The sequence below is a fragment of the Dendrobates tinctorius genome, unplaced genomic scaffold (assembly GCF_039654945.1).
Source record: "Dendrobates tinctorius isolate UK_male_01 unplaced genomic scaffold, ASM3965494v1 ptg000001l, whole genome shotgun sequence".
Classification (NCBI taxonomy): domain Eukaryota; kingdom Metazoa; phylum Chordata; class Amphibia; order Anura; family Dendrobatidae; genus Dendrobates; species Dendrobates tinctorius.
Genome location: NW_027361669.1, coordinates 12,360,774 through 12,386,954, shown reverse-complemented (window position 1 = coordinate 12,386,954; position 26,181 = coordinate 12,360,774). Strand labels below are relative to the sequence as shown.

Genomic DNA, 26,181 nt, shown 5'->3' with positions numbered 1-26,181 from the left:
ATGGGGGTGTTTTTCAGCTGCAGGGACAGGATGACTGGTTGCAATTGAAGGAAACATGAATGTGGCCAAGTACAGAGATATCCTCGATGAAAATCTCTTCCACAGTGCTCTGGACCTCAGACTTTGCCAAAGGTTCACCTTCCAACAACACAATGACCCTAAGCACTCAGCTAAAATAACAAAGGAGTGGCTTCAAAATAACTCTGTGACCATTCTTCACTGGCCCAGTCAGAGCCCTGACCTAAACCCAAATGAGCATCTCTGGAGAGACCTGAAAATGGCTGTCTACCAACGTTCACCTTCCAACCTGACGGAACTGGAGAGGATCTGCAAGGAAGAATGGCAGAGGATCCCCAAATCCAGGTGTGAAAAACTTGTTGCATCATTCCTAAGAAGACTCATGGCTGTACTAGCTCAATACTGAGCAAAGGGTCTGAATACTTATGACCATGTAATATTTCAATTTTTTCTTTTTAAATAAATTTGCAAAAATTTCTACATTTGTGTTTTTTTCAGTCAAGATGGGGTGCAGAGTGTACATTAACGAGAAAAAATTAACTGTTTTGAATTTACCAAATGAGCAGATAGTATGTCTTTCTTTTTCCTGTAGCTGAGTGGTGGATGGGACCAAAGAATATGTGTATGGGATCTCCTTACATGCACCCTCATTGAGACTTTCTGCAGACCAGAGTTGGATCACTGGAACGACCAAAGAGAAACAGCTTGTGAAGGCGTCATAATGGACATATGTTATTGTCCTAAAAGGTAAGTTTACAGTGCATATTGTTGATACAAAAAGATTTGTATAATTATATTTGTGGACCATGTATTAAATGTGTTCTTCAGTCTGCTGTTACAATTTAAACATGTATCCAAGGATAATCATTTAGAGTTTGATATTTGGACCAATTTTCAAACCAAATGGCTGAAAATGTAGCATTATATTGGCCACTTTTGTCAATAAGAAAAGTTACAATACTGCAGACATGAATTTCCTAAAAATTAAAGTTATTTGGAGTTGAAGGGAATCTGTTAATAACCCTGATTCCAGTGATGATCACTTACTGTTCTGCTTCTTATAATTTCAACACAATCAGTGTTTCATCAGCAGGAGGTTATCACTGGAGGACTAGTTGTTGTAACGGGAATGGTGGAACCACTGTGCTGTGGTCTGAGTAGACCCTGGAGGGACGTGACTAGGTGAGCACCTGACTTTTCACTAGAGCCCCTGATGGTGGGGTTAGGCTTGGCTCCTGATGGCCACTAGGTGCTACTCCAGGACAGACCATGGAAGCACAGCAGCTGACATTCAAGGGACAGCTAGCTGGAATGGTCCAGTAGGTGGATACAGCTAATACAGTCAGGCACGACTAGAAGACAGGAACCACAGGCTGATATAGACTGGCACAGCAGGTGCAGACAGGTCCGGCTGATATACAGACAGGCACGGGACCTGCTATACAGACTGGCACAGCAGGTGCATGAAGATCCAGCTGATATACAGACTGGCATGGCAGGTGTAGGAGGGTCTGGCTGATATACAGACTGGCACGGCAGGTGCAGGCGGGTCCTGCTGATAAACAGACTGGCGTGGCAGGTGTAGGCAGGTCTGGCTGAATTACGAATTGACACAGCAGGTGCAGGCAGGTCTGGCTGATATACAGACTGTCATGACATGTGCAGGCAGGTCCGGCTGATATACAGACTGACATGGCAGGTCCGGCTGATATACAGACTGGCATGGCAGGGGCAGGCGGGTCCGGGTGATATACAGACTGGCACGGCAGGGGCAGGCGGGTCCGGGTGATATACAGACTGGCACGGCAGATGCAGGCAGGTCCAGCTGAATTACCAATTGGCACGGCAGGTGCAGGTTGGTCTGGCTGATCTACAGACTGGCAGGTGCAGGCAGGTTCGGCTGAAATACAGACTGAAAAGGCAGGTACTGGCATGGAGGTTAAGGACGGACAGACACAAGCGGTACTAGTGGGAACAAATGGACAGGGACCTAAGAAATAGAAAGCGGGTAGGAACTAACTAGCAACATTGCACATGCACCTCCACGCAGGTGGAGGTGCCTTAACGCCTTCATGACCAGAGGTATTTTCGTTTTTGCGTTTTCGTTTTTTGCTCCCCTTCTTCCCAGAGCAATAACTTTTTTTATTTTTCTGTCAAAATGGCCATGTGTGGGCTCATTTTTTGTGGGACACGTTGTACTTTTGAACGACACCACTGGTTTTAACATATCGTGTACTGAAAAATAGGAAAAAAATTCCAATTGCAGTGAAGTTGCAAAAAAATGCTATTCCATAATTGTATTTTGTTTTGCTTTTTACTATGTTCACTAAATGCTACAATTGACCTGCCATTATGATTCTACAGGTCATTAAGAGTTCATAGACATGAAACATGTTTAGGTTCTTTTTTATCTAAGTGGTGAAAAAAAAATCTAAAGTTTGCTAATAAAAAACAGCACCATTTTTTGAGACCCGTAGCGTCTCCATTTTTCACGATCTTGGGTTGGGTGTGGGTTGTTTTTGCGCGCCAACCAGACATTTTTAATTATACTATTTTGATGCAGATACGATCTTTTGATGCAATATTGTGGTGACCAAAAAACATAATTCTGGCGTTTTCACTTTTTTTCTCATTACGCCGTTCAGCGATTGGGTTAAATTATTTATATTGATTGGGCAATTCTGAATGCTGTGATGCCAAATATGTGTATGTTTGATTTTTTTTTTTATTGTTTTATTTTGAATGGGGTGAAAAGGGGGGTGATTTCAACTTTTATATATTTATTTTTTTTATTTTAAAAACTTTTTTTTTAACTTTTAGCATTCTTTAATAGTCAACATGGGGGACTATAAGCTTCCATAACCCGATCGACCCTGCTGCATACAGGCGATGATCAGATCACCTGTATGAAGCAGAATTGCTAACTTGCTATGAGCGCTGACTACCGAGATCACCGATGCGTGTTAAATGCCGCTGTCAGAGTTTGATACTGGCATTTAACTAGATAACAGCAGCGGTGGATCGTGATTCCACCCGTGGCTGTTAGAGGCACTTGTCAGCTTTTCAAAACAGCTGAAATGTGCCGGAAAAGATGTGACCCCACATCAAAAGGAGGGTGTCCAACATTGGCGTACTATTCCCGATGTCAGAAAGGGGATAAATAATAAGTGTCTCCCAGCCATTGGCTGGGGACACTTTAGTAATGCACATGCCGCCCCTTTATGAAGGAGGGAGCGCGCATGTGTCCTATGCACAGTGCTCGGGGATCTGCACACAATGCACGGACCTCGAGCAGCAGCTGGAGAGGAAAAAGGAGAAGTTACAGGATGGGAGCCGCCATGGTGAGTGAGTCAACATCCCTGCCGGGGAGTGGAGTAGTGTGGGAGGAGGAGTCCCTGCTGTGTATCCAGGCCGGAACCAAGGGGGCCATCACCAAGGTTCCTAGGGAGACTGTTTCCGTGGGGCACAATTGGGGGACGGACCGCAGAGACTTCTAGAAAGGCTGGGGGAGGAGCTACTATAAAATGGTCTGAGGACGCCAGCAGGAGTCAGTCCATGCTGCAGGAGAGGAAAAGAGAGGAAGCTAGAGGGCGCTAGAGAGTCAGAGCGAGAGCCAGAACCAGAGCAAAGAGAGTAGAGCAGCAACGGGAGAGACTGAAGGGAGACTCACAGCAGACAGAAGGGAGACACCGTCCAACGGAGAGACACCGCCCGACTCCACCCCGCAGGTGCGGCCCGACCGCTCCCGCCCGCTGCCGCCAACACCCAACTCCATCCCGCGGGTGCGGCCCGACCGCTCCCGCCCACGGCAGCCGACGCCCAACTCCACACTGCTTGTGCGGCCCATCCGCTGCCGCCTGCAGCCGCCGCCGCTCCACTCCAGTCCACAGTTGCGGCCTGTCTGCTGCCGCCTGCGGCCCCCGCAGCTCGGCTACAGCCTGTGGCTGTGGCTTACACCGTCCGGACCCCGGGCAACTCCGTCCCACCTCCACCGGGAGGTGCGACACAGAGGAACTCTTCAGAAGTCTGCCGTGCCTCCACTTCGCCGGGGCGTAGGAACGCCCGAAGTCTCTGCCAAATCCTCGTCGGCTGGGCCCAGCGGCTGATACGCCAAAGCATCATCGACCATCGCTCTGCCGGATGTCAGAGAGGATAAGTGACACGTTGTAGTTAACATTCTGGACCCGTAGTCGGCCATACTGTGGCCTTTTGGTGACCGGTCTTTGCCGGGTTAGTCGTGTTTGTGTTACCAGTGTATTCTTGTGTTGATCCCTGAGAGGATAACTGTTGTTAACTTGTTTGGTTGCTCGAGATAGCCCCTATAGGCATATATATATATATAAGCTACATCTTAAAGTTCCTCCCGCCTCGTCACTGCATCCCACGTACCTGCGATTACTACATCCGAGCGGAGATGGTATGGGCCAGGGGGGGCAACGGTGGGCCCCAGCCCAGCCTATCCTTGGGGACTATGCTGAGCAATCTACCCAGTTTCTCCGGCAGCAATACTGTGCTGTGGAACTGGATGGAGCGAATGTGTGGGCTATTTAGGATGCATCCGCTGACCCCTGACCTAGAGGCAGAAGTGGTCCTTATGGCGTTGGACGGGGAGGCCCGGGATTCCGTTATGTTGAGGCACCTTCGCCAGGGTGTTACAGATCTTAGAGGAGACCCATGGGGACCCGACCGATGTGGGAGAACTGAGAACCCGGATGTTTAGTCGCATGCAGAAAGAGGGGCAAACAGTGACGCAATATATAAATGTTTTGCAGGAATTGTTTGTAGCCATTGAAAAGAAGGATGGGGTCAGCATGGGAACCGTGGACGTAACATTACATGACCTTTTAGTGACCGGGCTAAGAGACACCCTGACGAAACAGGCTCTGCGAGAGCGGGTGCGAGTGGACCGGCATCTGACCTTGTCAGAAATAGGAAAGGAGGCACGTGTTGGGGAACAGGTGCAAGGGGTGACAGTCCCTGTGGGGATGGCTCGAAGTATCGAAGCATCCGTAAGCGCCCTGGGTGAACCCCACTGGGTACAAGAGATGAAGCAAGAGATACAACGTATTAAAGGCGAATTGGCCGAAGCGAAAAAAGAGGCCACAAGAAGTCGGCTAGGGCCAGGCAGAGAAGGCGTGAACCATCGTGGCCCTCACTAGAGTCGGTTCCCACGACTACTTGCCTGTTATGATTGTGGAAGATTGGGACACTCCACCCGAGAGTTCCCATGTTGCAGGAGGAACCTGCCCTGCTGGCTAATAAAATCAGAGGACCCTGAGCTGGGGGGACGCCGCTCGGGGCCAGAACCCACCACACAGGGTGGTGGAAGTCACAAAGACCTGGTGTTATAATTGGGTCACCGAGGAGGAAAGCAAGACCAAGCTAAGCCACAGAAAACAAGAGAGGTTGGTAACTAAGCAGATTGCAGACCCCTGATCCTATCCCCACAACTAGCAGTAGCCGTGGAGCATACCTACGATGATCCTAGATGCCTCGACACAGTCGGAGAGCTAAATAAGCCTAAAGCAAGAAAGGGGAAATCTAAGCTGCCCCAGAGCAGACCACAAAGGAATAGATAGCCACCAAACATATATTGTCGGTGAGACAAGATGAAAACACAAACACAGGTAGGAAAATAGACTGAGCAAATGATGGGACCCACACTAACTAGACAGGATGGGAAAGGAAAGACTCTGTCTGCAATCACGCAAAAAACCCTGCAAAAAATGTCCAACACGTCTGATAGAAAAATACCGAAGTCGCACGGCTTCGCCCAATATATCAGCACTCTGGTATATTCTGAAAGCAGAGCAAAAAGAGGCCAATCTAATAAGGGACAAAAACAAACTGGCACAAGCAGTAACATATGGATGGAGATTCAGCACAGCCCCAGCCGGAGCTGGCTGACCACACAAAACTGAAATAGACTAAACTAGATCAAATGTGAACAATAGCAAAAGAACACTTAGCTAAGCATGCAGGGACTGAGCTGGAAACTAAGACCTCAGGAGGCAGGAAAAAATCACCAGCAGGGATAAAGGGAGTCGGCTGTCTTAAATCCAGTCAGAAACTCCAGATCTCCAATCGTCCTCCTCATTATCAGGTGGCAAGCCTCCAGTGGTATGGGCAGAAGTCGAAGGCCGTGATGTACGATGTCTAGTAGAAATGGGGTCGCAAGTAACGACTATGCCAGAGACTTATTTTCGGCAGCATTTTCCTGAAGCAGTGAGACCTCAGTGAGGATCCGTGATAAAGTTGGTAGCCGCCAACCAGCTACCGGTTCCTGTTGTCGGAGTAGTCTGGATGCAGATTTCACTAAGCTGCAAATCACTCGGCCGCGGGGGAGTGGTCCTGACCCAGGGAGACGCAAACAACAAACATCCGGTTACCCTGGGTATGAAGATACTGCGGGAGTTCGGCAACCTTCTTCTCAATGAGCCCACACAAGAGACTCTGAGCCAGTGGGGCTCCCGCACGCCCCAAGGGCTTGTCTTCCAGCAGTTGGTGTGCAGAGCGCGAGTCCTCCAGGACTGCCAGGAGGGCGAGGTACTGGGGAAGGTGATCGCGCCGGCGGCGCCTCCACTCGTGCTGCCGCCTGGGCAGACAGTAGTGGCCTTGTCTATCCGGGCCCCTGTGCCCCTGGAGGGAGTAGAGATGCAGGTAGAGCCGTGCTTCTCGGAACACCTACCCTCTGGAGTCCTGGTGGCCCGCACCCTAGCCACTGTGTGGAAAGGGACCGTCCTGGTGCGCTGCATCAACCTAGAAGACCAAGACATCGTCCTGAAGCCACGAGCCGAAATGGCGAAGCTGGTGAGACCTTTGGAAGAGGTGCTTCCGACCCCTGCGTTCCAACTAAAAGTGCAGGCCGGGTATCCTTGGGCAGTGTCTATCCGGTCTCTTCAGACCTCGACCAAAGAAAAGGGCCGAGCCAACCTAGATAGAATGCGCGCATAACTCTCTGGCCTTACCCCGGCCCAAATTCTCCAGGTAGAAACGCTTTTGGGCCAGTACCAGGAGGTATTCGCCAACCATGAGGATGATTTTGGATGTATCACAGCCATTACGCACGGCATTCCCATGGCAGGAATGGCTCCCATCAGAGCGCGGTATCGGCAGATTCCCCCGCAACTATATCAGGAGGTGAAAACTTTACTGGGCCAAATGCTGCGGTAAGGAGTTATCCGAGAAAGTCAGAGTCCCTGGACGGCCCCCATCATGTTAGTCCGCAAAAAAGATGGCACCTTGCGGTTCTGTGTGGACTATCGGAAATTGAATGCTTGTACCATCAAAGACTCATACCCGTTGCATCGGATAGACGAGTAACTATCCGCCCTGGGGAAGGCGACATCTCGACTTTAGATCTGGCCAGCGGGTACTAGCAGGTGCCAATGTCAGAGGAAGACCGTGCCAAGACCACGTTCATTCTCCCCATGGGACTGTTCGAATTTAATTGTATGCCGTTCGGGCTGGCCAGTGCCCCCGGGACCTTCCAACGTCTGATGGAGAGGTGTCTGGGAGATCTCAACTTCGAGGCCACATTGATATACCTGGACGACATCATCATCTATGCCGCCACATTTGAGGGCCACCTGCGGTGGTTGTTGCAGGTGCTCGGGCGGCTGCAGAAGTACGGGTTGAAGGTAAAGCCCCAGAAATGCCACTTGTTTCATGCACAGATCGAATACCTGGGGCATACCGTCTCCACTGAAGGCATTAGACCATCCATAGAAAAGGTCACCGCGATCCAAGGGTAGCCTACTCCTGAGATGGTAAAAGATGTACGAGCCTTCCTGGGGCTGGCCGGATATTACCGTCACTTCGTAAAGAACTTTGCACGATGCACTCAAGCCCTGCAAGACCTGCTGAAAGGGGCCCCTGCCGGAGCGAATGGATGGAAGATTCAGTGGCGCGAACCGCAAGAAGAGGCTTTCCGAGATCTCAAAGCCGCCCTCTTGGACGCCCCGGTGTTAGCGTATGCGGATTTCTCGCAGCCGTTCATACTGCACACTGACGGGAGCCTACACGGGCTAGGAGCTGTATTGTCCCAAGTCCAAGACAGCCGGGAAAGAGTGATTGCTTACGGCAGTCGATCACTCCATGACTCCGATCGTAATCCCAACAATTACAGCTCCTTTAAGCTCGAATTCCTCGCAGTAGTGTGGGCTATGATGAAGCGGTTCGCAGAGTACCTGGCGGGCTCCGAGGTGGTGGTACGAACTGACAATAACCCGCTGGCCCACCTCAAAAATGCCAAATTAGGGGCTCTGAAGTAACGATGGGTGGCCCGGATGGCTAAATTCAAGTACAAAATCATCTATAAAAGGGGAGCAGAGAATGTGCATTCCGACGCCTTCTCCAGGATCCGGCATACAACCCCAGGGCAAAGTCAAGATGACAAACTGGAAGGAGAGGAAACGCCGTTCGCTCTGGCTACCGCCGGGCTCATGGCCACCACGCGAGGACAATCCCATATGGAGCCCCCAAGAGGCATGCTAGAACAACCCAGTGATAAGTGGATCCAGCAACAGCAGGAAGATGGAGAAACTGGACCCCTACGTCAATGGGTGGCCACCGGCAAAATACCTAACGACTCCCAGAGGCAGACTTTGACTCAGGACACGTTGTTAATGCTGCGCCAATGGGAGAAATTAGTGATCAGAAAGGGACTATTGTACCGCAAGGCAGTATCGCGGACGACATCAGTAACAGCTTGGCAGGTAGTCGTGCCGGGAGCCCAACTTGGTGAACTAGCTCGAGAGGCCCATGAAAAAGGGGCTCATTTCGGGGCTCAAAAGTCTTTTCAGAGGTAACAGCAAATGGCGTACCATCCTCGCTTACAAACTGCAGTGGAAGAGGCTTGCCGGGCATGCCGCCTATGCGAGCTAGCTAAACCACCCGCACAGCGGGCCCCAGTCCAAACAATAGTAACATCAGCACCCCTCGAACTCTTGATGATTGACTATTTGACCATTGGCCCCGCGCACCAGGGGTATGAACTTTGATCTCGGGTAGGGGAAATTTGGTGACATGGTCCACCATGACGAGACAAACTGCAGAGTCGGCCGCCTAAGCAATTTGCAAAAACTTTATTCAAGTATACGGCTGCCCCCAACGAAAACACTCAGATCGGGGGGCGTGTTTCCTGGGAAAGGTCATGGAAGAGCTACACCATCTATATGGTATCGATAAGACCACTCTGTACCACCCGCAGGGGAATGGGGCCTGCAAACGATTTAATCGAACGCTAATTCAAATGTTACGCACTCTGGAGAGTGACCGGAAGGCCCGCTGACCTGAGTACATCCCTGAACTGGTGTGGGTTTATAACAAGCGGGTACATCGAGTCACCGGTTACACCCCTTACTTGCTGCTATTTGGCCGGGAAGGCAAGGGGATCACAGAGGTGGAATTAAATCCAGAAGAGCAACAACCATGGACAGGGGTCTCGTCGTGGGTCTGGAACCACCGGCATCGGCTACAAACACTGCACCGAATCGTCCACACAAAACTCCAGGACCTGGAACATCCAGGGGGGACCCTGCCTCAACTCATTGACCTCTGGGCCGGGGATAGGGTAATCATACGAGATCAGCGCCCTCAGAACAAGCTGGAACCCCGCTGGGAAGAGAGTCCATATTGAGTGTTGCGCCAACTAAGCCCCGACAGGCCAGTGTATGAAATACAACCTGAGAAAGACGGGGATCTCCCTACCTGTACCGTGCACCGTAATATGTTACGGCACTGTACTTCCACCGACCCCACACGACCCGAGACCATGCCTCAGGTCTCAGAACCTCTGTCAGCAGTATGGGATGAGGACGACGAAGAAGACCTCCCTGCAGTACAAACGGATACTTCAAGGAATAATATCCCAGCGGACCTAGTCGACCCACCAGGCCCGACCGACCCGCCACCTTCCACTACCCCAGAAGACTCCACCACAGTCGAACCAAGATGCTCTGAGCGGTCAACAGCTGGCAAACCCCCCAAACGCTACGAACAGGATCAGTTCGTATGGCAAAGGAAACTTTCATCTCAAGACACCGACCCAGGCCTCCCCAAGCCCTTGCCCGAGGACTGGTGAGCATACAGGATGGGGGAGTGTGGGAGGAGGAGTCCCCTTTGTGTATCCGGGCCGGATCCAAGAGGGCCATCACCAAGGTTCCTAGGGAGACTGTTTCTGGGGGACACAATTGGGGGACGGACCGCAAAGACTTCTAGAAAGGTTGGGGGAGGAGCTACTATAAAAGGGGCTGAGGACGCCAGCAGAAGTCAGTCCATGCAGCAGGAGAGGAGAAGAGTTGAAGCTAGAGGGCGCCAGAGAGCCAGAGCGAGAGCCAGAACCAGAGCAAGGAGAGTAGAGCAGCAACGGGAGAGCCTGAAGGGAGACTCACCGCAGACAGAAGGGAAACGGCATCGCGCCGTCCAATGGAGAGACACCGCCCAGCTCCGCCCCACGGGTGTGGCCTGTCCACTGCCACCCGCAACCGCCGACGCCCGACTCCACCCCGTGTGTGCGGCCCGACCGCTCCCGCCTGCGGCAGCCGACGCTGGACTCCATCCCTCCCACAGCAGCCAACGCCCGACTCCACCCTGCGGGTGCGGCCTGACCGCTCCTGCCCGCGGCGGCCGATGCCCGGCTCCACCCCACAGGTGCGGCACGACCGCTCCCACCCGCGGCAGCCGACGCCCGACTCCACCCCACGGGTGCGGCCCATCCGCTGCCGCCCACAGCTGCCGTTCCACTCCAGCCCACAGTCGCGGCCTGTCTGCTGCCGCCTGCAGCCCCCACAGCTTGGCTCCGGCCTGTGGTTGCGGCTTACGCCATCTGGACCCCGGGCAACACCGTCCCACCTCCGCCGGGAGGTGTGACACAGAGGAACTCTTCAGGGGCCTGCTGTGACCCCACTTTGCCGGGGCAGGTCTCAGCCAAATCCTCGTCAGCTGGGCCCAGCGACCGATACACTGAAGCATCATCGACCATCGCTCTGCCGGACATCAGAGAGGATAAGTGACACATTGTAGTTAACATTCTGGACTCGTAGTCGGCCGTACCGCGGCCCTATAGTGACCGGTCTTTGCCGGGTTAGTCGTATTTGTGTTACCAGTGTATTCTTGTGTTGATCCCTGCAAGGATAACTGCTGTTAACTTGTTTGGTTGCTCGAGATAGCCCCTATAGGCATATAATGTATATAAGTTACATCTTAAAGTTCCTCCTGTCTCCCGCCTCGTCACTGCATCCCGCGTACCTGCGAAACTACAGTAGCGTGGAGGGACTCCGGCGCTACAGTTGTGTCCTGCCAACTGTAGTCCTCCTTGTCTATTTAACCATGCCCTCACCATCGATTGCCAGTTTTTTGCCAATGTACAAAAAAAGCTGCCAGTGGTCTGGGTGGTGTTATGCAGAGTTCAGTATTCAGGGAACTGCTGGATCTGCAGCAGAGAAAACAGTGACGTTAGCAAGACTTCACCAAGCAGAGCAATAAGTGTCACATTGCTGGAATCAGGGTCTCTTTTCCTATATTGTGCTGCTCATTGATTATATAGCAAAAACCGTGTGACTGATTCCTCTTAAAATATATTAATCCTCACTGCCCATCCTTGTTGAGTGAGACATCTCCTTATGTATAGCTAGCTATCTTTAGCATGCAAAGTGAAAGATTATTTAGCATGTAAAACTGAGCAGAATGAAGTAGAGATTACTGGTTAAAATTGTTAACAGAGGATCACACTGGTTGGCTGTTTTTATCTATGGATGAGGACATGCTGGAAAATTATTGTGACAGTTTCAACATGTTAATTACATAAATTGTCACAATATATGAGAAACACAAATAAGGCAGCTAAACATGAGAGTAAAAGTTTACTTTGCTTTTATGTAGTTAACCTGCTATATTATAGTAGTAGACACATTTCTTCCTCCCTGTACCCTGCATAATGCATACCATATGCCTATTCTTTAAGGCAGGGGTCCCCAATCTGTACCTCGGGAGCCACATGTGGCTAGCGGGCCTGTGATGAGTGGCTCGCGACTGTCTGCCAGTTTGGTGTACTATCACCAGGTGTAGCAAACAGCTGTTAAGAGCATATCTCCAGATGGTGACTTTTGTGTGTAGCCCTGCACAGAAGAGCAGATCTGAATGAGGGTAAGATAGGAAACCCTGAAGCTTGGCATACTGCCTTGGTTTGATTTCAGTGGAAAAGCTTTGACTGTAATTATACCTGTAATGGAGGCTTTGGTTGTCACTGCTGTGAGTGGAGCAGAAGCTGGATGTGGCTCGAGACCCTCTCTCAGAGCTGAATGTGGCTCGCGACTCTCTTTCATAGATGAATGTGACTCTCAAGGTCAGAAAGATTGGGGACCTTTGTGGGTCGCCCTCCCAGGGCTGTGGGGTACTCGGTACCGGGACGGTGTCAGGGGAATGTGTCACAGCAGCGGTGACCCGGTCCATGGCCCTGGGCGCCCAAGTAATGGGGGAATGTAGTTAATGGAATGGAATAGTTCGTGACGCCACCTGTGGTGTTCGGCAAGTAGGATGTTAGGCCGACGCTGCATGCAGATCCTCTGGGGATGGTGGTGTGTTGCAGCCTAGATGGTGTAGCTTCCCACAGGTGAAGCTGTAGCCCCAGGGCAGCGTGGATGCGATGGAAGAGGAGAGGTGCAGGCGGTGTGGAAAATGGTACCCAGCTATAGCGGTGCTGAATGGAGGACACCGAGGCTTGTAGTTCCAATGCTTTACTCACAGTCTGTTGTACACACACACAGGTACCTGCCTCCGGGCCGTGTCCTCCGGGTCAGAGACTCAATCAACCTCCGGGCAAGTTAGGATTCTCCCCTCCAACACTCCGCCAACATGTACCTTTCTGAACGACTCCTCTATAGCGCCTTAAAGTGTGAAGATCTCCTAGTACTGAGTTACACTGGAGTTCCTCCTGTCCGATGTTCCAAAGAACTCTACTTGTACGGCAGACAGCTGTAGCCTGCTTCGGGGACTCCCTTCTCCTGAGTCTCGGCTCTCTATCCAATTGCTGTTGTGCCCCAAGTCTTAGATGGGAGTAGTGCATTTACAGCCAACTACTCCACCGATGTCTGCTGCAGAACCATAGGTGTCCATACAACCTCGGGGACCGGGCCCCGGCCTTGTGCTGAGAACCTATAGGCAGGGTTCCTCCTCTAACCCACGTCCTCTTTGTTCTCTCTACTCCTTCATTCCGTACTTGTCTTTCATTCTTATGGAAGCTTAGATTTCAGTTCTACGTCTTTCTCCTTCTTTTCCTTTCCCGTGCCAGCTGGCTCCGATCACTGAGGCAGCTGCAGCACTCCTTCCTCCATCCCTTCTTCCAGGGATCCTCACTCCTATCTGAGTGACTTCCTACCCGACTGACCTTCTGTCAGACTGACCTGTCCTCCTACACTTTCCCACTCTTTTATGTATCTTAACTCCACCCACCTCCCAGCACGTCCAGTGTTCCAAGCAGGGAACCACCAAAGGTACTCTGCTACCCTCTGAGCAATGTGGTTGTGCAGAACTACCCTGTTGTGTGGGGTGCGAGCATTGGAGTGTGGAAAGGAGTTCCCACCTTACCCGGATGGTGGGGCACTACACCTTAGGAGAAGGTGCAGTACCTCTGTGGCGACTGAGCCTCAGGGGTGCCACATTTGCTTTAAGGGGTTGTTCACTACTAGGACAACCCCTTCTTAAAATAAATCTTTGGCCCCAATAAAATAATAAAGCTTATCCTCACCTAGCGTGCCACCTCCGTACCAGTATTGTCGGCACTCGCTCTCCCCGGGGCTGTGATGTTGTGGAATGACACATGACACCGGCGCCTAATCAGCGCTAGCGTCACTGATTGCACCTTTGGACAAATTGAGCATGAAGAAAAAGACAGGGCTATAGCTCACCCCGGACTTCCTCTTCATGGTCAGTTTGTCTGAATGTGGAGAGAGTGATGCCAGCGCTGATTGGACGCTGGACATCAAGTGTCATTCCACCGCATCACAGCCCTGGGTTCGCGAGTGCTGACACCGCTGGATAGGAACCGGCTTAGGAGGCGTGGCTTTATTATTTTATCGAAGCCGAACATTTAGTTTAAGAAGGGGTTGTCCAAGTTGTGGACAACCCCTTTGAAGTACATTTGAATCATCAAATCTTGGAATATTAATAAGTTCCACAATTGGATGTGTTTAAAACTTATTCCCGTGGTGAGGTTATCTTATAAGTTTGTCCCTGCTATGAATGTTTTTTGCTGTGTCCAACTATGTAAAGCTGTTGCAGCTCATGGACTGCACATATACAGCTCCTGGAGAGGAAATAATTCATAGGTCAATATACTGGTGACACGGCAGGATCTCTGTTCCTTTGTACGCCCGTTTGCTTTATCACAGGAAGGGAGTGTTTTTGCCTCGCCACCAGCCCTTGAGCTCATCATTAATCAATTAAATTATAAAAGAGCTAACATCCCAGGAGCTCCTGTGTCATTGACTTAATTTTGTATGAAAAAAAGCAAAAGGGGATATATGCCAGGACAAAATTAATCATGTCAATTATTAAAGTATGATAGAATTATACAGATAATAGATAATACAGATAATCCTGACAATACAAACAAGGATTACAATTTGGTGAGTGAGCAACGGTTTGAACCCCATTGATACAAAATATATAATTAACACATCAAATATATAGAGAGTAAAAATAGGTATGAATCAATATTCATGGGTATACACATATATATATGCAAGGGTGTCAATACCAAAGAAACTAGTTTAACTCACAGGAGGATAAGAGGTAAGAAATATAGATAACAGTTAGCGATGAGCGAGTATACTTGTTACTTGAGATTTCCGAGCATGCTTGAGTGATCTCCGAGTATTTGGATGTGCTCGGAGATTTAGTTTCTGTCGCCGTAGCTCGAGTAACGAGAATACTCACTCATCACTAATAATAGTACTAAGCTCACCCACCAAACACCCCTTGGTATGATTAATTTTGTCCTGGCACAAATTCTCTTCTTGTTTAATTACTATTCATACAGTGCCATTTTAGGACACTTACATTTTCTATGATTGCAAGCTTTGGTATCTTTTTTTTTTTTTAATTCTTTACTTAAAGTATTTTTTAACAAACAAGGAAAACAAAAGAACATAACATCTTTTTTTTAAGAGCTCACAATTAGAGATGATCGAACTTGTTCGAAAAACGTTTGCCATTCTCAAATTCGGAACGAATGTTGCGCATTCAGATTCGTGTTCGGACTCCCGAACTTTTTTCCTAAAAATCAGCAAAAGTCAGCCAAAGTTCGGTAAATGACCAAATTCACTAAGGGCTCTTTCAGACGTCAGTGTTTCCGGTAGCAGCACAGGCCCCAAAACGTCCTGCGCACGTGTACACTGATGACACACGGATGACATTCCTGTGTCATCAGTGTGGAATGTATAAGAGCCTGGGAATCAGCCGTAATGTTCGCACTGTTCCCTGGCACCAGGTGCTGAAGTGAAGACAACTCACATCACAATCCACTGTTCGCACTGCAATCAGCACTAGCAGGGAACAATGTAGAGAGTTGTATTCAACTGTTTACAGCGAGAGCAGGCGGCGGCTGATGGGAATATTCATCATCCACCGCTTACGCTATAAATAAATAAGAAAAAAATGATGTGGGGTTCCCTTGTATTTTGGAATTTTGGATAGCCAAACAAGCAAAACCGACAGATGCGGGCTACATCTCTAAGCTGTCAGTTTCAGCAAGGCTGGTTATCAAGATTAGAGGGGTCCCCACTCTGTATTTTTAATTATTTAAGTATATAATTTAAAAAAAAAATGGCATGGGGTCCCTCCCATTTTTGACAACCATCCAAGATAAAGCACACAGCTGGGGACTGGTATTCTCAGGTTGGTAAGAAGCCATGGGTATTAGCCCCCCAGCCTAAAAATAGCAGCCCGCAGCCTCCCCAGAAAAGACCCATCCAATCCTGGCACTTTGCCCTGCTCTTCCCACTTGCCCTGTGGTGGTGAAAAGTGGGATTTTTATTTGTGGGGTTGATGTCACCTTTGTATTGTCTGGTGACATCAAACCCATGGCTTAGTAATGGAGAGTCGTCTATAAGACGCACATGCTGCCCAGTGTCTCTGCTGGATGGTAGGCTGTATAGTCGGATCATGCAATAATGCAGCCTGCCATCTAGATGTAGTAGAGCTAGACCTGTCATGGGACAAATGGATTATTATCTTCTCTGCAGACGGGTGAGGAATATTGTTGTTTATTATTTTAGTTCTGTTACATGACACATTGGCTTCTGTGGACTGGGCGATGATGTGAGTATGGTTTAATTTACGTAGATTCAATAAAGGAGTCTGTGTCATTCTTTCAATTAAAGGATTTTATTCAGGGTGTGTGTTTTTTTTATACAATATGACTATGGGGTTAGTAATGAGGGCTTCTTATAGACACCTATCCATTACTAACGTTTGGTCTTGATGTCACCTGATAATACAAAGGTGACATCAACCCCCCAGCTATCAGCTCACTTGCCACCACACCAGGGCAAGTGGGAAGAGCAAGGATAAATGCCAGATTGGGCGCATCTTATGGATGAGCTATTTCTAGGGTGGCTGAGAACTGTTGTTTTTAGTCTGGTAGGGGCCAATATGCATGACCCTTCCTAGGTTATTAATATCAGCCTGCAGCTAGCCTTTGCTGGTTATTGAATATAAGGAGACCATACGTCATTTTTTGATGGGGTTCTCCATTTTAATAACTAGGAAAGGCTAAGTATAGAGCTTTGAGGTGATATTAATAGCCTGGGAACCTTTATGAATATAGGGGGGAGCCAATATCCATGGCCCTTTACCAGCCTGAGAATGCCGGCCCCCAGCTTTCAGTTTTAGCTTAGCTGGTTGTCAAAAATGGGGGGAACCCCACACCATTTTTTTAAATTATTTATTTAAAAAAAAATTTAAAAAAGCTTGGAGATCCCTCTGTTTTTGATAACCAGCCTTGCTAATGCTGACAGCTGAGGGTTACAGCCCACAGCTGTCAGTTTTACCTGGCTGGTTATCAATAAATACAGGGGAACCCATGTCAATTTTTTTAAGATTATTTATTTATAGCGCAAGTGATGGGTCAATTGATGCCACTTTTCCTGGTGTCTGCCTGTACCGTAATTTGAGCTGTTATGGCAGCTTTTTGGCCCCCTGAAGGTGTTGTCTGTGCATTTGGATTTGCCTTCCATTGAATTCAATGGTGTTAGGGTATGTTGTCAAAGCAGAAATACTCGCTGCTTTGATAAAACAGTCAGTTAAATTTGTACTGTGAGATGAGAGGAATTTCTGAGAGATGAATTATAATAACTGTAGTTATTTACACTGATAATCCTGCCCACACCATGGCTTGGCAGCATGATAACATCTGTGCATTAAAGAACTTAGAAAGTTAAAAGAATATTTTAAAAAAATTTAACATCTGAACTTAGGAAACCGCAATGAGCTAAAATAAACTTGCATACCAGTGACCAGAACAGTACCCTTGAACTCATTATACTTTATCAAAGCCCCTTATGACCCCTATTCAGACATGAGGAATGGTGCACAATGAAGAGTGGTCTAGGGAAGAAAAATTGCTAATACCTTTCCTTATAGACAGGTAAGGAGGTACAAACCTCTAAATATCTGATCTAATATATTCTAGGAATGAGTTTGCCTATTCTTCCAGTGATGGGAAAATTTATATCCGCCATTTTGCAGTAGTAAGTTCTGAGATGACTCTTGAGAATATTCTAAGAGGACATGAGGCAGAAGTCACTTCCGTTGTTTGGCATAATCTCAAGGACAAGTGGATTACAGGCTCTGAAGATGGAACTATTCGAATATGGGTAGGAAACAATATAATTTACTAATATAACATCAATATGTGCAATATACTAGTGAAAAACCTGCAAGCCATATTGTCCCTAACTTGACACTGTGTAACTGGCTGGAAGAGGGCAATTCAATTTACAGAGGTATCTCTAGAGTTAGATATTATCATAAGCAGTAGGTCTTCTGTTGCTTTCAATGAAGAAAACTCAAAAAATATTTCCCAGCCTACATGAGCACAGATTTACACTCCAGATCACACCAAATATTATTCTACTGTCAAATATTACTGTCAACGTATTGGATAAATCTAGATGTTTTCACACTGTTGGTAGAGTAAATATGAAGATTGATGACTGCAGCAGGTACCGTTTACTGCGTATTAATGGTCATCCACATATGAACTGTTCTACCTTAGCTAAAACCACCATCTGTAATGTCTGTAGAGCGAAGACGGTGCACAGTGCGAGAGGATCCTGCACACCGAGGAAGTGGTCATGTGTATTTGTATTGACCAAATAAATGGGTGCATTGTTGCAGGGGTGCACGACACTATAAGGTAATATAGATATAAACATTTTATCTTTCTCCTAACCATACTTTGTCACCAATAAATATAGGTGGTCTAAAAATGTCTATTATACGTATGGTAATAAAAGTATATTAAGTCAGATTACATAACATTAACACAATCAGTACAGTAAAAACAATTCTATTATTAAAGCGGACCTACCACAGGTCAAAAGTGGGCAGTTTTCGCTATTATAATATTCATATTACTCCTATGAGTATTCCATTTTTTTTTTTTTTTTTTTTAAATCTGCCATACGGTTCCAAAGATACAGCCCTTTTTGTTCAGTGCCAATTTTGATGATCTTTATAAAGGGGTGTGACTCACGGGGTAATGATTGGCAGCCTAAAGACACACCGGTAGAATATCTCTAAGCCCCCTTGCTAACAACCATTAAACTTAGCACTAATTATGAAGCCGTAATTCTTTAACCACATAGTGGATTAAAAAATATATAAAAATGGATTACTCAGGGGAACAGAATAAAAGAGGAGCAAAAACTGAGCACTCATGACATGCTGTTTTATCCTTAAAGGGTTATTCCGGTCTTAGGAAATTTCCATCCACACAATAATGACAGGAGCTCTGCAAATCTCCACATACAGCTTACTCTATGTATAAGGCATATTTAAAACATATTTCATAAGCTTCCAAAATGTGCTTGTGAACAATTCAACATTGCATCTTACACCAATGCTCAGGCATAGACACTACTCTATTTTTCAGGGTTTACATGTGATCCTCACACTTCTCTTCTGCTATTGTTAGCGCACAGAAAAGTGACTTACACTATATCTACAAAGTTCTACACAGTGCTGCATCATTGCTAATCACTAGGAAATGACATCAATCTTAGATATATGGGGTCCAAAATAGGAGACTGGAGCCAAAACAAGAAATAGGCAAAGTTACATGCCATCTCAGGTATCATTGAGGATGAGGGGCACAATTTATGGATTTATGTAGCTGATACTTTACGTGACGTGGTACGTTGGGCCGATTGGTTAGGATACAGAATTGGTTACATAAAGTTTTTCACAGTTTGTCAGGTACTAACAATAACCAATCATCTCTTGTCTGTAGATGGAAGTCATTGACAGACCAAAGTCCAGTGCTAAGGCATACATACTTATACATGTAAGAAAGGCAAGGAAGAAAGAGTTAAGAGTTGCTGCTGCGCTTAGGCCCCAACATAGCCTATGACGGAATTTACAAGTGCCTCTCACAAAATTAGAATATCATCAAAAAGTTCATTTATTTCCGTTCTTCAACATAAAAAGTGAAACTCATATTGTCATGGATTTTTGATTGATATAGATATATATCTCTGTGTGTGCTGTGGCCTGTCCTCATTAGACAGAGTCTTATTGAGCGCTCAAGGAAGGAAAGACGCCAAGCCTAGTTAGCAGCAATCCTTTCCAGCAGAACTCTTGAAGTTTATTGAATATACTTGGTTTTATCAGTTCGTACAAAGGAGTGGTTACTCATTAACATAAAGGCTGACCTTCTAATCTAATTGGTCAGTTTAAATACATGAACATATATGGGTGTCTGACATGGGGTTACTTAGACATCCTATGATTTACTGTCCCTTGCCTTGCAATGTGAGCAAGACTCCAGTATCGGCTTGGACCATCTGGCCTAACCTCCTCTTCTGTATGTCTGGGAGAAATGTCACAAGACAATGCTATCACGTTGGTTGTCCAGACGGGCTTCATGGGGTTAGGTTATCTTTAGCCACTGATTATAAAGTTCAAGAGAGCTGTGACGGTATCTATGTGTGCATATGAGTATATAATAGTACATAAGTATATAGCATATAGCCTATAGCAGGCAAGTGAGATCTAGATGAAATACATATACATATATATTTCCAAAACAATATTACAGTCATTACAGAGTGATCTATTTAAAGTGCTAATTTCTCTTAACCCCTTAATGTCTATTGACGTGCAAAGTCCGTCATGGCCAGGTGTAAGTTCCCGTACTATGACTGGCTATGCACTTCATGCATTTAAACTGTCACTGCGTGTAAACACGCAGAGACAGTTCAGTGCCGACAGCTGTCATAGACAGCTGACAGGCATGGCAAGAGGTGCCGGGACCCTTGCCGGAGGTCCCCGCACCCAGAACGCTGTGATTGGTCAGTCAATCTGACGGACTGATCACAGCATGAGCGAGCAGGAGATGCTGAAATTTCAGCATCTCCTGCCCGGTAACTGCAGGTGCTCAGCGCTGCTGGAGGCTGAGCTCCCTGCACTAGCAGCCAGGAGTGGTGTCCACACCTCCCCTGGCTGTTAACCCCCTGATTGCCACGATGGGGCACGAACACAGCGTTCCGGGGGAGGCAGAGGGACGGAAGCTCCCTCTGTCTTCATATCGGCATCCCCGCAATGTAATCGCGGGGCCCGATCTGTGCCATGAAGACCCTGGGTTGTCATGACAACCCCCGGGTCATCCAGCTACGGAAAGCTTCTGAGACCATTATACCTGCAAATCAAAGTGAAAGTGAAAGTCCCATAAAGGGACAAGGTAAAAAAAGCATTTTTTTTTAATATGTAAAAAAAATTAAAAAATAATAAAAATAAAAAAATTCCCCTAAAAATACACATTTTTATGTAAAAGAAATAAAATAAACAAAAAAACACACGTTTTGGTAACGCCGCATCCGTAAAAATCCCATCTATAAAAGCATCACCCTAGTTAATCCCTTCAGTGAACGCCGTAAAAAAACACAAAAAAGTAGCAAATTATACTTTTTCCAAGCAAAATCATCATGCCACTTGGAAAAAGTGTAATAAAACGAAATAAAAAAAAGAATGGTAATAATTATAGTATCACTTAAAGCGCCATCTTGTACCACAAAAACAAGCCGCCATACAGCTCCATCAGCGGAAAAATAAAAAAGCTCTCAGAATAAAGTGATGCAAAAATAATTATTTTTTCTATAAAAGTTTTTATTGTGTTAAAAATGCTAAAACATAAAAAAAACTATATAATTGAGGTATCGCTGTAATCGTAGTGACCCAAAGTATAAAGTTGCCTTACCAATTTTACCACACATGGAATGGAGGAAAAAAAAATAAAATCCTGAATTGCTGGTTTTTGTTCAGTCTGCCTGCACAAAAAGCGGAATAGAAAGCGATCCAAAAGCGCCATGTGCCCGAAAATGGTAACAATAAAAATGTCAACATGTCTCACATGGCACAGCAGGGTCTCTGCAAACACAGCAAGACGCCCGCAGACCATTCCATCAAAGTCTACATTCCAAAAGGCGCTCCTTCCCTTCTGGGCTCTCCCATGTGCCAAACAGTGGTTCCGCCCCACATATGGGGTATCGGCGCACTCAGGACAAATTGCACAACAACTTTTGTGGTCCTATTTCTCCTGTTACCCTTGTTAAAATAAAAATTTGGGGGCAAAAAGATCATTTTTGTGGCAAAAAATATGATTTTTTTATTTTCACAGCTCAACGTTATAAACTTCGGTGAAGCATTTGGGTGTTCAAAGTGCTCATCACATATCTAGATAAGCTCCTTGGGGGTCTATTTTGCAAAATGGGATCACTTGTGAGGGGGGGGTTTCTACTGTTTAGGCACATCAGGGGCTCTGCAAACGCAACATGACACCCGCAGACCATTCCATCAAAGTCTGCATTCCAAAACGGCGCTCCTTCCCTTCCAAGCTCTGCCATGCACCCACACAGTGGTTTACCCCCACATATTGGGTGTCAGCATACTCAGGACAAATTGAGCAATAACTTTTGGGGTCCAGTTACCCTTGGAAAAATAAAAATTAGGGATGAAAAGATCATGTTTGTGGAAAAAATGATTTTTTAATTTTACAGCTCTATGTTATAAACTTCTGTGAAGCCCTTGAGGGTTCAGAGCTCTAACGACACATCTAGATAAGTTCCTTGGGGGGTCTAGTTTCCAAAATGGGGTCACTTGCGGGGGGTTTCCACTGTTTAGGGACATTAGGGGCTCGCCAAACGCGACATGGTGTCCGATCTCAATTCCAGCCAAAAAAGTCAAATGGCGCTCCTTCCCTTCTGAGCTGTGCCATGCACCCAAACAGTGGTTTACCCCCACATATGGGGTATCAGCGTATTCAGGACATATTGCACAATAACTTTTGGGTCCTATTACCCTTAAGAAAATAAAAATTGGGGGTGAAAATATCATTTTTGTGGAAAAAATATGATTTTTTAATTTTACGGCTCTACGTTATAACCTTCTGTGAAGCCCTTGGGGGTTCAAAGTGCTCACCACACATTTATATAAGTTCCTTGGGGGGGTCTAGTTTCCAAAATGGGCTCACTTTTGGGGGTTTCCACTGTTTAGGTACATCAGGGGCTCTCCAAACGCGACATGGCGTCCGCTCTCGATTCCAGCCAATTTGACATTCAAAATCTCAAATGATGCTCCTTACCTTCTGAGCACTTCCGTGCGCTTAAAGATTAGTCTTCCTCCACACATGGGGTATCGGTGTACTCAGGAGAAATTGCACAACAAATATTGTGGTTCATTTTCTCCTGATACCCTTGACAAAATAAAAAAAATTGTGTCCGAAGAAAACTTTATTGAAAAAAAGTTAAATGTTCATTTTTTCCTTCCACATTGCTTGTGAAGTACCTAAAGGGTTAATAAACTTCTTGAATGGGGTTCTGAACACTTTGAGGGATGCAGTTTTTAGAATGGTGTCACTTTTGGGTATTTTCTATTATATTGACCCCCCAAACTCACTTCAAATGTGAGGTGGTCCCTAAAAAAATGGTTTTGTAAATTTTGTTGGAAAAATGAGAAATCGCTGGTCAACTTTTAACCCTTATAACTTCCTAACATGAAAAATTATGCTTTCAAAATTGTGCTGATGTAAAGTTGACATGTGGGAAATGTTATTTATTAACTATTTTGTGTGACATCACTCTCTGATTTAAGAGTACAAAAATTAAAACTTTGGAAATTGCAAAGTTTTTAAAAATTTTGACAGATTTCCATTATTTTCATAAATGAAGTCATATCGAAGAAATTTTACCACTAACATGAAGTTCAGTATGTCGTGAAAAAACATTCTCAGAATCAGCAGTATCCGTTGAAGCGTTCCAGAGTTATAAACATATAAAGTGACAGTGGTCCGATTTCAAAATTAAGGTCTGGTCATTAACCTACAAAGTGGCTTGGTCCTTAAGGGGTTAATGATGATGATCATGGCTTACAGACAATGAAAACCCAAAAGTCATTGTCTCAGTAAATTTGAATAATTAACAGAAAAACACCTGTAAAGGCTTCCTAAGCTTTAGAGATGGGTGGACACCTGCATGTTTTGGGTCCAGCAGGTTCTACCAGAACAATACCCAGACCCGAACCAGGACCTCATTCACTTGAATGGGGGGCCCAACCATCCAGTGTTTGTCAAGCTGTCATGTGCATGACAGCACGGCAAACACCACTTCTGATTGGCGGTGAAATCACATGGTTCCCACGCTGTCAAAAGACAGCGTGAGCGCTCAGCTGTGGTCTGAGGTATAAAGCTAACCTCCGGTCACTGGTGTCATCTGATGGTACAACTGCTCCCATCATCCGACACCTGCTACTAGAGTTGAGCGAAACGGGTCGGTCATATTCAAAAGTCGACGACTTTCGCTGAAGTCGGGTTTCATGAAACGAAACCCGACCATAGCGTGAGGTCGGCCACGAGGTCGGCGACCAGAGCGCCAAAGTCGCGTTTCAAAAGATGCTTCCAGCGCCCTTTTTCAGCCAATGACGGAGGACGCACACTGTGGCAACGCGATGGCATAGGCATCGGTCACCACGATCTTTGAGAAGGGCATGCAAGTGATTGGCTTGCTTTGTGTGGCGTCACAGGGGCTATAAAAGGGCGTGCACGCCGACTGCCATCTTACTTCTGCCGATATTAGCATTAGGGAGAGCTGCTGCTGCTGCTGATTCTGTAGGGAGAGCGTTAGGCAGGGAAGAAGAACCAAAAAACTGCTTCTGCTGTTAGCGATTTCCACTTACAACACAACAGTTTGTGTGCAGTGACAGGGGAGACTCTATTTTTGTGCATCAGCTCTGTTGGTTATTAGGCTGCCTTATAAGGCTCCCTGATAGCTGCACTGCTGTGCAAACTGCTTTTTTAAAAGCAAAAATACTTTTCTTCCTCTTATCTGCACAGTTACCAAGGGTTCATTTTTCCACCCTTTTGTGTGTGCAGCAGTCCTGCTTATTAGGCTGCCTGCGTCCATACTTGGACTGAGAGCATCATTGTCAGCGTCATCAAATCTCTAGTGAGATCCAAAATCTCATCAATCCTATAGACACCCTCCACCTTGTCATACACCATCCAATTTCAGGCAATATAGACTTAATCTTCAGCTCACCTGGTCCAGCGTGCCCAGTCCTCCTTTCCATGATCTCGGTGCACGGAGTGAATCCATCCCCATCTGGGCGAAAATTCTTGGTGAAAAAAAAACTTTTGTGGTTCCAGCACACGATATAGGAAAATTAAAAAAAGCCTTTATTTAGTCCATCATTAAAAATTACAATACCAAATGTAATAAAAGCATGTGTAGGCTTACGCATTTCGGATCATATTTGACCCTTAATCATAGCATGATATGATTGAGGGTCAAAAATGATTGTAATTTTTAATGATGGACTAAATAAAGGCTTTTTTTAATTGTCCTATATCGTGTGCTGGAACCACAAAAGTTTTTTTTTCACCATTCAATTTCAGCCTGTTACATTGAGGTGTAATTGTGGCGCCCCTGAGGGTTCAGTCGCCACAGAGGTACTGCACCTACTCCTGAGTTGTGGTACCCCACCATTCAGGTAAGGTGGAGATACCTGACCACACTGCAACACCTGCATCCCACACAACATAGTAGTGTAGCAAAGCACCCCTTGGTGGCTCCCTGCTTGGAACACGAAGCATGCTTGGAGGCAGGTGGAGTTTAGTTTGCAATAAAAGAGCGGGAAGAGGATAGGATTTGGTCAGTTAGTCACAGGAGTCTGAAGAGGTAAGTGTGTGAAAGGAGATCCCCTGAGTGGGATGGAAGAAGGAAGTGCTGCAGCCGACCTCAGTGATCTGGGTCCACTGGCACAGGAAAGGAACATTAATAGAAAGCCCGACTCTCCATAAGAAGGAAAGAATTAGTACGGAACGTGAGGAGAAGAAGAGAACCAAGGATCAGGGTTAGAGGTGAACCCTTCCCAAGTTCTAATCGCAAGGCCGGGGTCCGGTCCCCGAGATTGTATGGATACTAATGGTCCTGCAGCAGACACCGGAAGAATAGAAGTTGTCACCGCTTTATTCCCACACCAGACTTGGGGGAACGACAGCATCTATAGTGAGTCGGGACTAGGTAGTGAGGAGTCCCTGAAGCAGGCTACAGCTGTCTGCCATACAAGTAGAGTTCATAGAAACATCTGACAGGAGGAACTCCAGTGTAACTCAGTACTAGGAGTACTTCACTAAAGGCGCTAAGAGGGAGACGTTCAGAAAAGGCACATATGTTGGCGGAGTGTTGGAAAGGAGTACTTCATCTTGCCTGGAAGTTGGCTGAGCTCCTGACCCGGAGGACACGGCACGGATGCGGGCTCTGGTGCCGCAACAGACTGTGAGTAAAGCTTTGGAACTACATGCCCCGGTGTCCTCCACTTATTCCTGCGTCAACCTGCCCAACACTGCTACATCCCCTGCGCCCGACACTACATTATCTAAGTGTCACT

General features: G+C 46.8%; 1 protein-coding gene across 1 annotated transcript in view; it reads left to right on the top strand.

Annotated features, from left to right (window-relative positions):
• LOC141082453 (uncharacterized) overlaps positions 1-26,181 on the top strand; it is a 181,193-nt gene that overhangs the window by 135,707 nt on the left and 19,305 nt on the right. Inside the window, exons 14-16 of the mRNA XM_073566417.1 lie at positions 611-765; positions 17,711-17,894; positions 18,324-18,436. Of these exons, the coding sequence (XP_073422518.1) occupies positions 611-765; positions 17,711-17,894; positions 18,324-18,436 (452 nt within the window). The remainder of the gene's footprint in view (positions 1-610; positions 766-17,710; positions 17,895-18,323; positions 18,437-26,181) is intronic.